Genomic DNA, 15024 nt, shown 5'->3' on the forward strand with positions numbered 1-15024 from the left:
ACACTCCACTATACAAAAGAACAACCTCTCTATGTGATACCTAATTTGGAAACATGTCAGCATGCAAAATGTTAATTAGTAGGTAATGGCTCAGCTTGGTTAGCTTAAAGCCTGAATCCATGCAAGTTTTAAAGAAATACAATCAGATCACTGCGATGGGTAGCATCACAAAATGTGACAAGGGTTATGTGCCAAACTGAGGATAGACAAATGTTAGGATGGGTAGGGAATGAGAATTAGAAAGATTATGAGACAAGAAAAAGAAATCTGAAAAAATGTATATATTAAATTCATGCAACAGGGATGCAAAAGTTCACCCTGACAAGCATTTATTTATTTATTTATTTAAAAAAAAAAAATTAAAGCAGTGCATCATGAAATTTCATCATGATTTAGTTCTATTTTATTATTTTTGTCTGATTCATAATTATTTTAAAAAATTAGCTAAATATACAAATAACAGGAACAATCGAACAAGTTCTTATAGACTGAGAGTCTGAATTTGGTAGATTTCTACAGCTCAAAATAGTTATACAGTCAAACCAAAAATTATTCAGACACCAGATAAATTTTTTCTATTTTTTACTAGTGGGTGCAGGACACTATAATTCATTTATGTAAGTGAGGATAGCAAAATAAAGTGACCTGTGACATATTATACTCAGAAATTCTTTATACAGTGGACTACCAGTGAAACTGGAAAATAAAAAAAACTGGGACCAAAAATTATTCAGACACCTTGACCTGACCAATTTTTTCTTAATGATGTGTTCACACCAAACGCGAAGCGAATATGCCCATCACGTCCCTCGCTCTAGATTACTCGCGGGATGTTTTTTGCGTCACTCACGATATGTTTTTATTCGCCAAAAAACATCCCGCAAGTATAACCATGGTGAGGATAAACACAATTGCTGCTTTTGTTGTGGAAGTTGGAAGTGGAAGTCCCAAAAACCGCAGACGTGTCTGGGTTCACAGCACCATACAGAGGCGCACATAACTCGGTGAAGTTGTATCATAGATTTCGGGGTGCCCGCAAACAATAATACAATAATGCGCTCCTCCATTTTCTGGTTTAACCAGGTGTGCCAATAAGCTCTTGGCTGATTGGCTTGTGCGAGAACGTGTCAGGCGAATTTTCCGCTTAAGCTGAAATTTTTGAACTTTCGCAGAAGACGCGGTTGAGGCGAATATCTCGTGTTCACGTCGCCTGGCACGAATTCACCTCTATTCATGTCTTTGCATTTACTTTGTATGTAATCTAGTCGTGCAAATAATTAAATTCGCGTTTGGTGTGAATAAACCATAAGGGTGTTATTTTATTTTTTTTTATGTGACATTTTTACACCACAGACTGAATAAAATTAAGCACTGGTTGACCTAAATTGGTATTATCTAATTGTGTACTTTAGTACGTTAATTGTAATCCATTACATATCTTTCTATCAAAGTTATCTAAAATCATTAAGATGTATTTGTTCTGAAACAGCTTAACTCTGAGTTCGTCATATTTTATTACCATTTTCTAAACTATTGCAAATAAACTGTGATAATGTTAGAAATGTTGAAGGCGTCTGAATAAATTTTGGTTTGACTGTATATGCATACTTAAAAAATACAAAACAAATTATAAAAAAAAAAAACAAAAAAACAAAATCATAAAATTATAACTAATACTAAAAAATCAATAAAGTAATCTAAAAATAAAACTCATCTAATTATTTTTTCCATCACAGGTATGAATAACATTAAAAATATATTAAAATATAAGTAAGTTATTTTAAATTGTAATTATTTTTCATAATATTACAGTTTTTTTACAATTAATATTTTAATAAAAAAATGATAATTTCATTAATTATAATAAGTTGAAAATCAAATAATTATTACTTAAATTTTATAATATATATAGTTATATATTGTCTTAAATTCACAAAGCATTTGCATTTCCAAGCTGTGCATTAAAAGCTTGCCAAAACCTGCCACTTTTCAGTTAAAAATGTATATTAAACTATTATACAATAGAATATTTGGTTACACTTTATTTTAAGGTGTCCTTGTTATATTACATAATAATATTAATTAACCACATGTATTTAATATATGGTTAGGGTTAGGGTTAGGGTTTGGCTTAGGGTTACTTGCAAGTAATTATGCATAATTTATTGTTATTATAATACATTTACATTTAGTAATTTAGCAGAAGTTTTTATCCAAAGCAACTGTCAAGTGAGGACAATGGAAGCAATCAAAATCAACAAAAGAGCAATGATATGCAAGTGCTATGACAAGTCTCAGTTAGCCTAATGTAGCACATGTAGCACAAGTTTTTTTAATTATATAATAAATAAAAAGAAAAAAGAATAGAAAAAGAAGAGCAAGCTAGTGTTAAAGGCCTTTTTTGCTTCTGTTAATAGTATAATAAATAAAAATAAAACAGATAGAATACAAAAAGATTAGAGAAGCTAGTGTTAGTTAGCTAGCAGTTTGTAAATGAATAGAGTGCAAGTCTAAAAGGGGCTTAAAGTCTCTTTTTTTAAGAATAAAATTAGAATAGAGAGTGCTAGAGTTAGAGGGTCAAATAAAGATGGAAGAGATGTTTATAGCCGATTCTTGAATAATAGTAAATACATGTAACGAGTAACAAGGTCACCTTAAAATAAAGTGTTACCGAATATTTTAAACGTTGTATTAAATTGCATTAATACCAATATTTACATCCCCATAATGCACTGTTAGCACAGACTAGAAAGGGTACATGTAGGTTTACAAAAAGTATTTTTGTGCATGTGCTAATAGTTCAAAAATGATGATCAGGGGAGATGGATGTCTCAAAATCTTCTATAAGCAAATAAGAGTAATAAAGCATCCTAAGCTGGAGAGGACAAAACATTAAAGCCAAGAAATGGTGCATGTGATGCAGAACATACACTGTACAAAGAACTTCAATTGAAAATACAACAAAAGCCTTACCCACAACATGCACACTGCCAAACTACCTCATAAATGCACCTGCTGATTGTTTTAAGTTCTTGCTACAGTGAAGTAATGTTTCATGTTGTTTAAATTGTGTTCATGTATCATATATTTGGTGCATTAGTTTGTGTTTGCGTAATATGAACTGTCTTACCTGGGTTGTGGATTCGATCCAGAAGCTTTACTGAGCGCGCACTGACTACGCCTCCCACATGAAGGAGAAATCCAGGGGGGAAGGCGGTCAGCGTGAAGAAAGGGTATTCCTGAAACACACAGAACGGTGATGGAGGGATCATACAGAAATGACACAGGTGACCCCCTGGCATTCTAGCAAATGCCATGAAGACAGGTGAACTTCTGTACCGAAATCTTCAGACAGAACTAAAGTTTTTACAGCACAGAAATTGAAACCTGTGGGTCATGCCATTACATTGTAACTCAATGATCTCAGCAACACAACACCAAACAATAAATACAGAGACTCAGACACTGTAGGAGACAGGCTCTTTTACTGGGTAACAAATCTGTTAAGTTCAATTCAAGTTTATTTCAAGTTAAGTGCAATACATCAGGACTTACCAGTTGATGTAAGTGGCTTAACATTAACAAGTGGTAATAAGATGCACATAAAAGCAAATAGAGGCTCTTTTACTTATAACTTACCATTCTGATATACTGCATGCAAATTAGGGCTGCCCTCGACTAAGGATTTTTCTGGTCGACTAGTAGTCGTTCATTTGAAGCATTAGTCGACTTATCGCATAATTATTAACAAACCATATGAAATCATTATAATGTGCCTTTAATTGCCTATAGCCTAATAAGCGCTCAAGCACACATATAAAGCCTGCCCCAGCACACCAGCAGAAGAAATAATTATGAATGTGTCAGGGAAAAACAGTAAGGAGGCTGCATTAACATTTTAATAATTTGATAGGCTAAACTACGTGCTTTCTTTGTTTTCGGCTTAAGAGATGAAGTCGGCGACACGGACTCATCATTTTCGCAGTAGTGGAAATTTGAATTGGTTCATTTGAGAGTAGACATTTCACTCTCTTTAGATAATATTTTTCATATCTGTAAGGCATGTATACACGTAGTTTTGGAGTTCCGCGCTCAAGTTCACATGACTGAGACGGCAGAAGGAACGCACATCCTGTTTGTTTTCATTATTTTACAAAAATAGTCTTTACAAATTTGAAAGATGCATTATGCAGAGTTCACACTGCACGATTTTAGCCCTGATTTTCACTCGGCGACAGGAAATTGCTGACAAATGCCCAAAATCGGAGGCAAATCGGTGCTTGTTCACATGAGTGTGAATTATCAAAGATGCGATCTGAGAGAATTGCAGATGCGTTGCCGACGCCCATGAAATATTTGGCATGCTAAATATCACTTTGAAGGCTTTTGCAGACAAGCTCATTATAAAATGCACAAAAACGTTGGATTCACTTTCAAGTACTCAGATTTGTGTATATAAAATTTTCCCAGCAGAAGTAGGCTATGTTACGAAGTCATTGTTATTGTTTGTTCGGGGAGGACTTATTTTAGTCCACAATATCAGCATGACCTTGCATAACTTCCTTACCACTTCTCACATGCATTTGGTTATGAAACGTAGTTTGCAGACCAGACATAGTTGTCTGCGAATTTTCCTATTGTAAAGTCATGCAGTGTTTAACCTCCTGTCGCCGATCTATTGTGCAATGTGAACACAGCAGCAACTGAATGCTACCCCATATAGTGTGAAAAAAATTATGATCTGATGATTTTGAAAATCATGCAGTGTGAGCTCGTCATTATTCTTATCTGTATGACCAAAAGTGACGGAGCAAATGACCACACTGGTGCCTCCATCTGTCATGCAGTGAGCGCACTACTGTTCAGCTTCCACTCTGCGCACAGATACAGCGCACATTTTTCTAGTTTAACATTAGATTGAGCAGCAGTGTAAAGTTGCTAATACTTACACATTTCAGGTGATAAGCCATATTTGAGGTCGATGAACAATAGGCGAGCATTTGGATGTCCTGCCCGATGCGCCATTAACGATCAGTCCATCACAGACTGCGTTGACTTCGCCTGTGGATTTGTTTTTCTGCAACTAAGCAACTAATAAAATTTTTCCAAGCCTCTTTTGGTCGACTAATGGTTAATCGACTATTAGGGGGCAGCCCTAATGCAAATACATAATAAATATGCATGAATTCCTGATTAAAAGCCTCAACAAAATTGTTACCAGTACATGTTTTTTTCCTCTCAAACATATAAGTATGAAGACACAGACTTCAAGATCTCTGGCTCTTCATTTGCATTAATTTCTTTATTTATGTACAAGACATTTTAACCCTGGACCAAGTTCACAGCAAAACTGTGACGTACAGGTAGACATGAAAGCTTCCTAGCACCTGTCAAAGGTTCTAGAATATTCAGGAAATGGGTGCATAACCACATGGCCCCCAAACCAATAGACACAATACTGATGTGTCATTGGTTTGATAATGAAGGACTGTCATTAGGACAGTAGAAGAGATGCGGGTCTTCCAGTTCAAAGTTCTCAAACAGGGAGGAGTTTGGGAAACATGAAAGATTCTACGATCAGAAAACATTCGGCATGCCCTCTCCAGACATACCCCTGTTCTAACAAATGCTTCAGAGGATGATGAAACCCCCTGAAATCCAGTGAGAGAATTACAGAGTGGAGAAACATCATTCTCATAATCACCAGTTCCACTTTTGTGCATAAACTTGATTGTGAATATATAAATGCATGTGAATGTGTCTTTTTCTTACTCTCTGCTCCAGTGCTGATTGGGTCTGCTGCCTCAGAAGAGCTTTAAGAGGCCCCGCCTCCTTCCCTGCACTGCCGCCACTTCCCATTCCTGTTCATGATGGAGAAGAGAGAAATTCGAGGGAAATGAAAGACTGTAAACAACACATCACTTCTAAACAACCCAGTGCACAATGTTACAATAGCCCATGCAATCAAATACATTCACCTCTTTTAAGTGCCCATGGCCGCATTTCCATGCACAAGAATAATCAAAACTATTAATTAAAACTACGCATTTACCCGATTAAGTCTATGTAAAGCCTTTATTAATATTTTGGCTACTTGAACATTAATATTAATTTATTGACAAGTAAGCAAATCACTAATTTATATCTGCATAAGTACACACTTTTTCAGTGAATTTTTTTGGAGTGAAAAGGAAATTGATAGAGAAAAGCCTCAAGGCTACATTTAGTTATTTATTGTGCTCTTGTGTGCTGTTGTCAAAAGTAGGAAAATAACATGCATACAGGAATATTCCAGTACCTATGGAGCATATATGACCTCTTTTGGAAATAAAAGCTTCAAGAATACCTTAATAGGGAAAATATGTGCATGTAAAAATGGTTAATATACACTATTGTTCAAAAGGTCAGTAAGATTTTTTTAAAGAAATCTCTTATGCTCATCAAGGCTGCATTTACTTTAAAGTTATACTGTGAAATATGATTACAATTTTAGCAACCATTAGTGTAGTCTTCAGTGTCACATGATTCTTCAGAAATCATAATATATAATATGCTGATTTGATGCTCAAGAAACATTCATTATCAGCATTTGAAATGTAAACCTTCTGTAACTTTATAAATGACTTTAGTGTTATCTTACTGACCTGAAACTATTGAGCAATAGTGTAATTCATTTGGTGGACATTTGGTAGTGACTTTCTACACTTTATTAGGTAGATCAGCAGTCTTATATAAAGATAGTGTAATCGTAATACATATCTGAACTTGAACTGGATATGTTCAAATCCATTTAAAAAATGTAATAATGGCATTAGTTGGATAAACCATTAAAGTAATCCATGTATGAAAACATTTCAGAGACTTTTAAGAAATAACATTTATCGAGGGAAAAATGTGCTCTACTCATTCACTAACTGGACAACTTCATCAAGTTTTCACTTTTTGACAGGTTAAAAGACAATTCATATACAGTTTCAGACACATAAGCTCAGAGCCCAGGCACTAGGAAATGAGATTTTTGGAAGCAGCCAATAAGAGACGACAGAGGGTGGCTGGTTTATTTTTTCTAGTTTCTTCTTCCACTAGCAGAGAAATCTAACCTGCAATTAGGCTGAAAAAAAAATGCATGCAAGTGGGGTTTTGTTAAATCAGAGAGCTTAGAAGACGTTTAACCACACCGCTCTATCATAACATGCACTCGGAGTGCATTTGCCAAAAGATGTGTGTGGGCAAATGAGAAAAAAAAAAATCCATTTGTTAGTACGATTTTTTCAGTCACGGGCATGATATTCTGCCAGGGGGCAGCACAGGGGTTGGTGTGGTGACACTGGATGCAGTCACTGCACCAAGGGTCAAAGGTCATGGGAACAGCAGTGGGTGTATCCTACCAGAGACCGCCAGCAGCAGTTCCTCACTGAAAGACACGCTCTTTCTCAGCATGGCTGTGTCTGATTGGCTGATATGGAGTGGGGGAGGAGTTGTACTCCTGGAGGCCATCCCTGGCCGTAAGTGACAGGGCAGATGGGCAGAGGGGAGGGGAGATGATTCAGATTCAAGGGCGGGAGTACTGGGACACAGAAATATCCCCACTGACAGAGAAAGAATGAGAGAGAAGTTTGGGGAGGACAGGTATGAAGAAATCATATGAGAAAAAAAATAAGGGGTGACTGAACTACACAACAGACAGGGATGCAAACTGATGGGAGGTAAATAAAATGGTTTTCAAAGGGTTTTATTTCCAGCAGGTTGGTTTTGAAGGAATAACTTGTAGTTTTTCCAAAACTGAAATTTCTGTCAGAATTACTTCCTTAATCCATTTCAGAGGTTAATTCTCAATTAACTGCTCCTGATAAAAAACCTTATGACTTCAGAATATTGGCCACAAGTCATATGGACTACAAAAATTGTGCTTTACGGTGATTTTTTTTCTTTTAGAGCTTGACAGACATGTCACTATGAACATATTGCTGTATGGAAAAAAAAAAAAAAATTGACAGCATTTTCATTTTTTGGTGGATTATACCTAAAATATAGGGTAAATGGGGTAAAATAGGGTTTACTGCTTTTTTACACATGAAAACAAATATAAGCTGAACTAAGATAGTAACATTTCATCAATTAAAATGAGGTAAAATAAAATTTTGGGGGGTGTAAAATATATGAAGAATACTACTAATAATCTTCAGAGAAAATTAAAATTCTGCCATCATTTACTCACCCTCATGTCAACCCCAACCCCTATGACTTTATTTCTACTGTGGATTATTCTGAAGAATACTGAGAAGATATTTGGAAGGACATTGGGAGCTAAACAACACTGAACCAAATCCACTTCTATTGTATGGACAAAAACACTCAGACAGTTCTCAAAACATCTTTTTTTTATGTTCCATAGAAGAAAAATAAAGTCATGTAAGATTAAAACAACATGAAAAACGGTAAATAATGACAGAATTTCCATTTTTGGGTGAACTATCCCTTTAATAATTCAACCTTGCAGTGAAAAAAGCTCCATGGTTCAGGATGTAACAGAATAAGTGATCTATTTTATAAAACACTTTTGGATTTCGAATAAAACTAAGAGTTTGCATCCCTGGAAAGATAATGAAAAATAAGAGGCAAAAGTGCATGGAATAAATGAAAAAAACAGAACTAAAGTTCTTTAGAATCAGCCCCTTCTAAATAACGTATGTCCTTTAGAAGGGACTGATTCACATATGGAAGGCATGGTGGAGTTAATTTTCTTCACAGATTCCAAATGCACAAAATACAAGATCACAGCCTTGAGTCAAATAAAAATAAACATCTCACACACACAAATAAAGTAATAATGGAAGGACAACACAACAAACATAAATGAATTAAACACAAAACTAGACCAAAATAAACAAAGACACTGTGCCCTAGACCCTCTGTCTCTCAGCCTTGACGCTGGGGTCAGTGTGCTGATATTGATTAAAATCAATGCCCATAGAGAGAGAGAGCCTGGTAGAGTGCCATGAGGTCAGGTGGGGTCAGGTATCTTACCGGTTTTGGGGGTTAGGCTGAGCTCGGTGTCAGAGGAGGAGGACTGGCGACTGTAGGACTTGGAGGGGGAGAAGGAGGAGAAGGTTTGTGCTCTCAGAGGGGTGGGGGGTCCTGAGGATAACGGGACGCCTGGGGCCTCCTCCCCAAACCCTGGCCTGTCGGAGCAAGGAGGAACACACTCCATCAACACACATGGACTCACAGGATCATGCATGAGGACTGTGCCCATGTGTGTGTGTTTGAGTGTGTAAATGTTTGTGTGTATGACGTGGAGGAAGAGTTTGTGAGTAAGAAAGAAAAAAGAAAGAGTGCTGACTGCTTGCTGCTGAAAGGATAGAGCTTGTGAGGATGTCAAGAAGAGACAGGAAAGCGCTTTATGGTAGCGGGCAGGTATAAAAAAAATAAAAAAAAATTGAGAAAAAAAAAACACTGTGAAACCCAAAAAAAAAAGAGGCAGGACGCAAATGAGATGAACAAGAAGCGTGTTTCAGCCAACCAAAGCACAGCGCTTTAATAACAAGGGTCGACTAATGCCTTCACAAGGCCAAAATGTAAAATTCAACAACCCTGCCAAAAAAAAAAAATCTAAAGGTACAAACGTGCACAACTTAAAAACACAGAAGCAAACCGACACCTCTGATTGGATATACTCTGTGAGTGACAGCTGAATGCAGCTTACTGATTGGTCAGAGGCATTTTTAAGCTGTAAACGAGGTTGCTTTGGCAGCTGAAGGGGAGGGGGGCTGGTGATGTCATAGCTGTCTGCCAATGAAGAACGGGGTGACAGGTCCGTGGCAGAGTCGTGACGAGGTCATGGGGGTTGTGGGGTACCTGCCTACACTGCCTGGCTCTGGGGACTTCTGAGCTCCTGTGTCTGGGCTTCATACCGGCGAACAGCAGTGTTGGCACGGAAACGGAGAAGCCCTGAGAAAGACGACTGCTCGCACTGTGAACTGGACTGCTGTGTGTGGAACGACATCCAAGAGTGGAAGGAGCAGCCTGCGGAGAGCTACACACACATTCACGCATATTTCATACATTTAAACACAACACACACAGTTTAATGAACATTCACAGAGAACACAAACACACATATAACAATGACATACAGAAACATGCACGCACACACACCCAAGGCAGACGGCATAGAGATCCGATGCCAGGAAACCTCCTTTTTGGCTGTATCTCACAACCTAGTGAGCTGACTACCTAGACAGCACCAAAAACGCTATCTAGTTAGGCAGGTCACAGCCGTTCAAACATTCATAGCTCCAAAGAGGGCACAGGACGAGACAGCACAAAGACAAATCACAACAGACTCAAGGCAGCAGTCCAGATGCAAAAACGCCTAGTCTGGAAATGCTCAACTGAACAGCATTTAAACTTTAAGCCATCTAATGCAAACACATGCTGGTGCAGGAGAGATGCAGCATACAGGAAAGCCAAAGAAAAAAACAGTAAGAGCAGGAGGGACATAAAGGACATGCAGGGGAAAACAAGATTGAGGTGTGGTATGTTTGTGTGTTGAGAATGCATTTCTGTAGAACTTATAAAACAGCAACTCATAAAACAAATACACGCACACACCCTTATACTCATTTACGAATATAAACAGAAAACAGAGTAATTGTACAGGATTTTCTTCTTTTTCAGGTTGCATTAACACCTGTTTAATAAAACCAAAGGAATGTTAGATCATTTTAAGAAATAATTTAAATAATAACAAATTGTCTTGAATAAAAATGTCTGCTAAAAATAGATGAAAATCTAAAACATGATACACTATCATTCAAAAGTTTGGAATCAGTAAACATGACCGTAAAGACCTTTCTAACATTACAATTCTGTTCTTTTCAACCTCCTATTTTAAAAAATATATATATTAGGCAGTTTTTCAACTGGTTTTCAACACGGATAATAATTAAATGTTTTTGAACACCAAATCAGCATTACAGGAATAAATTAAATGTAAAAATATATTCAAATAAAAATAGTTACTTTAAATTGTAATAATATTTCACAATATTACTATTTTTACTGTATTTTTGATTAAATAAATGCAGCCTTGATAAGCATAAGAGACTTCTACAAAAAAGTTACAGACCCAAAATTTTTGAGTAGTGACTGAAAATTCTAAACTAAGACCCTCTATTTTTCCTTTTTTATTAAAAATTCAATCGAATCATTGTGATTTCTATAATATTAACCCATATATCATCATATAGCACACACTTTTCAGTTTAAAAAAAATTGAATCTAATGTACTGCAGATGAACTAGGATAGCTAAAGCAGTTATAGAAAAAAGATATTATTTCCAAAACTCTTTAAAAATGATGCTGACATGCACATACACGCACACTGACATTTTATCCTTGGACAGGCACTTTGTGTGTGTGTGTAGGTGACACTCACTCTTTCATGTCTTTTGAAGGAGAGGAGTTGTTGGGGTGTGTGGCTGTGGCAGGGAATGTGCTGATTTTCTCAAGTGTGCAGGCTGTCCCGATGGCACGAACCACAAGGCCTGATTCTCCTTCCAGATCAAAACACTGTAGGTACCCCACCACTGCATTCCCTCCCATCTCCAGCACCTTCAGACCAATCTTTCTCTGCAATTCACCTACCACAGAAACACAAATGCATTTAGACAAACACCACATGAGCCAAGAGAATATTGACAGGAGCGTCTCAGATTGCACATGCATATGTCTCCAGAGACAAAGAAAGCAGTCTTCTAGTAAGTCATCTGTTAGCAGATGATCTTATCCAAAGCAACTTAAAGCACACTTAGTCAGAGTAGATCAATATGCCTATACTGTGCTATCCAAAAGTCCAGCATTTATTTTGAAATAGATTTTTTTAACACTGTGGAAGTCTTTACTTTCACTTCTGTTCAATTTAATGCATCCTTGCTGATTAAAAGTATTATTTATATATGCCAAATAGTCAGTATAAATCGGTAACCAACCACTGAACTAGCAGCCCTCCAGTTATCATGTGATCAATCCCATAAAAAAACACTAGCACCTCTAGCAACATATCCAAACATTTGAAAATACACATATCTTCTACACAGACTTCCAGTCGTTCATTCACACTGCTTGTGTATAAGTACCTGACATGAGAAAGATGAGTCTCTGTCTGGCCTCATTTGAAGCTCGAGGGGTTCTGATTCGGTCGATCCACTGGTACTCTGGATCCTCATTCACCACAAGCTCTTCCACAAAGCCATGTACCATAACGGCCCGGTAACATCGGGGAATGGAGGTTGCTGAAGAAAAAGAGAGAACCAGAATGTGAGTGAAAATTCACTGAGAATGACAAAATAAAGACAAGAGAGAGGACAGAGCAGGGCAGAAAGTGGAGGAAACAAACCGTCAGGGGATAAAGAAAAATAGTATAGGAAGAAATGGAAGTAGATGATCTAGATACTTACTACAGAAGAATTTAACCCCACATGAAGACTGTCTAAAGCGGTTCAGGTCGTTGAAGAGATCCACCTTCACCAGCACATTGATTTCCCCTCTTATACCTGAACACAAGCATGTCATCAGAACAAAACAGGTCAGAACTCTTTAATATTATGGGCTAAATATGCTTGTGGATACCCACCGTGTATAGTGTCATAGATGGGGAGCCAGCCAGAGATGACAGTAGCAGCTTCACTGCAGAGCAGCGGATCAATGTCGATGTACACCTTTCCTATGGCATCATTAGCGCTGTATGTATCATGGTCAAGAACGGTTATCTGCAACGGCTCATCCTGCAAATCCTCATCATCCACCTGAGGGGTAAAGGAAAGATAAACATAGGAAATAGACTCTACAAAAATCCAACCTAAAGCAGGACAATTAGAAAGACCTTACCTCGAATTTGAACCATTCTGAATTCCACTGAGGATTCAGGGATTTGGGGTACACATCTGTTTTAAACGTTGTGTTTCCAAACTTTACCTGTGGAACGAAACGTCATAAGAGCAGCACTATGATAAAACAAGCCACATCCAACTGCATTTTAGGCACTATTTTAATCTAATTGGCATAGGCAAGTGACCTTATTAACAGACTGATGCTTGACTTACCTCCACAAAGGCGTCTGTGAGATCGCTGGCACGGTCCATGACGGGCAGGTGCCGCCCGGCAACAATCTTCGCCTTTAACTTCCCAGGCATTATTCATCTATTCAAACATACATGAACACAAACAAACAGACACTAAGCAGCCTGACCCATATCCATACACTGATAGCAATGTTTGAAACAGATGATCACAACAGGTGCCTTTGACAGATTTGGAGGGTGGACAGAAGGGCCAGAGACTACAGATGTAGACATAAAGCCTCATATAAAACAAACACACACTCAAATAAATAATTAGCTCTATATAATTAGTGCATATTAACATAATATGTTCAATAGAAATAAATATCAATAGCATTTACATTTTTAGATTAGATTTTAAAATATTTAATCAAACCTTTCTAATCATAAAATACAGGTAACGTAACATAACAAGATTAGTCAAAAAAAAAAAAAAAAAACATTTTTTGATTCATTTCCCAGAGATTCGCCAAAATAATCAATTCAATTACACGTAATGAATGCATATATCTCTATTATCGCAATCATCTTGTTCACTTAAAACCACAGCACTATAAGATATGAAAACATGATGATCAACAATGTCGATACGATAATTAATATAACGTTAAACGTAATTTAATTAACGTTATGTACAATACCTCTGGGTTCACCTTGTGGTTAGCAGATTGATAACACTCGGTTTTTTTTTTTTTTTTTATATATATATATAAAATCACCGAAGTGTTATATTACACTAGAACACCAAAACCATTCATCAAAGAAGTAATTCGATAATAATTATTATATCTTGCATTTGCATGCATATCTGTGTATGGATCAGGGAGTAACGTTAAGCTGTATTCACATTGTTTATACATCACAGCAGTATTATATTAGACACAAAGGCTTATTCGTTGAATGATTTGGTTATTAACTGTTCAGATAAATTAGATTATTTAAGTGTTTTTGATCCTGTCAGCTCACCAGAGTTTCACCTTTGCTGTTCAATCTGACATTAAAGTCTCTCCATCGATCCTCGCGCCGATTAAAACTCTTCTTCTGTCATAATAAGATCTCAGGAAGGCGCATCGTCGATTCTGTGAGACATATTGATCGCAATCATATCAACATTTTGATGTTTATGCGGTTAATTTTAAAACTAAATTCGCCCGTCAGACGAAACGACTCGCGCAGGATCAGGCGCATTGCTCGCGCAGGTGGGAGGGGCGGGAACATCAGAGCACATCCGGGTCACGGACATCAATCACACGTGTGTTTTGGGCTAGATGCGTGCTTATTTTTTTTATATAATATTTTTCACTTTCATCCAGTTTTGGCCATTATATAATATCCATCTTAAATCTTAATAAAATAACTGCTTAAATCAGCACTGAACTTTTCCCAGGTGTCGAGGATTAAAAGTCAGAGTCTTAAAGACTAATCCCATTGCATTCAGAGCCAAATAAACCAGTGGATGGTGCAGCCAGGCCTGTTATTAGTCTTCTGTTATTACACACTGCTACCCCACTGGGTGATCCACTGCTATCCTCTGTAGCATGTGTAAACACATACTTTTGTAAAGCATAAGCACTTAAGCATACTTGCAATTATTAATAAGTGGGTCATTCAAATATGTGTACAGTAGCTCATTTACATATTATGTTGTGATTTTTTGGAAAAAGTATTAAACAGTACTTTAAAAAAAAATTAAAAAGTATATATATGTGTGTGTGTGTGTATGTATGTATGCATATATATATATATATATATATATATATATATATATATATATATATATATATAGGGCTGTCATATTAATCACGATTAATCACATCAGATTTAATTAATCTGCCAATACTGTGTTTTTATGTATATAAATACACACACATTAGTTGGCTATGTTTCACATATATAATAT

The 15024-nt window shown here is 36.8% G+C and overlaps 1 protein-coding gene across 18 annotated transcripts in view; it reads right to left on the minus strand.

The window, feature by feature from the left end:
• c2cd5 (C2 calcium dependent domain containing 5) overlaps positions 1 to 14348 on the minus strand; it is a 29580-nt gene extending 15232 nt beyond the window's left edge. For 6 of the 18 annotated variants that reach the window (XM_042744469.1, XM_042744466.1, XM_042744467.1 and 3 more), the window contains exons 1-12: positions 14091 to 14346; positions 13107 to 13203; positions 12892 to 12978; positions 12638 to 12809; positions 12462 to 12557; positions 12141 to 12296; positions 11441 to 11645; positions 9863 to 10036; positions 9028 to 9182; positions 7389 to 7589; positions 5773 to 5861; positions 3131 to 3239 (exon numbers count right to left, since the gene is read on the minus strand). In XM_042744469.1, coding sequence (XP_042600403.1) covers positions 3131 to 3239; positions 5773 to 5861; positions 7389 to 7589; positions 9028 to 9182; positions 9863 to 10036; positions 11441 to 11645; positions 12141 to 12296; positions 12462 to 12557; positions 12638 to 12809; positions 12892 to 12978; positions 13107 to 13196 — 1534 coding nt within the window. In that variant the 5' untranslated portion in view covers positions 13197 to 13203; positions 14091 to 14346. Of the gene's footprint in view, positions 1 to 3130; positions 3240 to 5772; positions 5862 to 7388; positions 7590 to 9027; positions 9183 to 9862; positions 10037 to 11440; positions 11646 to 12140; positions 12297 to 12461; positions 12558 to 12637; positions 12810 to 12891; positions 12979 to 13106; positions 13204 to 14090 lie in introns of all 18 variants that reach the window. The other 12 variants (XM_042744480.1, XM_042744477.1, XM_042744475.1 and 9 more) reach the window with 6 other exon arrangements.
• Between the last annotated feature and the right edge of the window lie 676 nt (positions 14349 to 15024).

This window comes from Cyprinus carpio, chromosome B18 (genome assembly GCF_018340385.1).
Source record: "Cyprinus carpio isolate SPL01 chromosome B18, ASM1834038v1, whole genome shotgun sequence".
Taxonomy (NCBI): domain Eukaryota; kingdom Metazoa; phylum Chordata; class Actinopteri; order Cypriniformes; family Cyprinidae; genus Cyprinus; species Cyprinus carpio.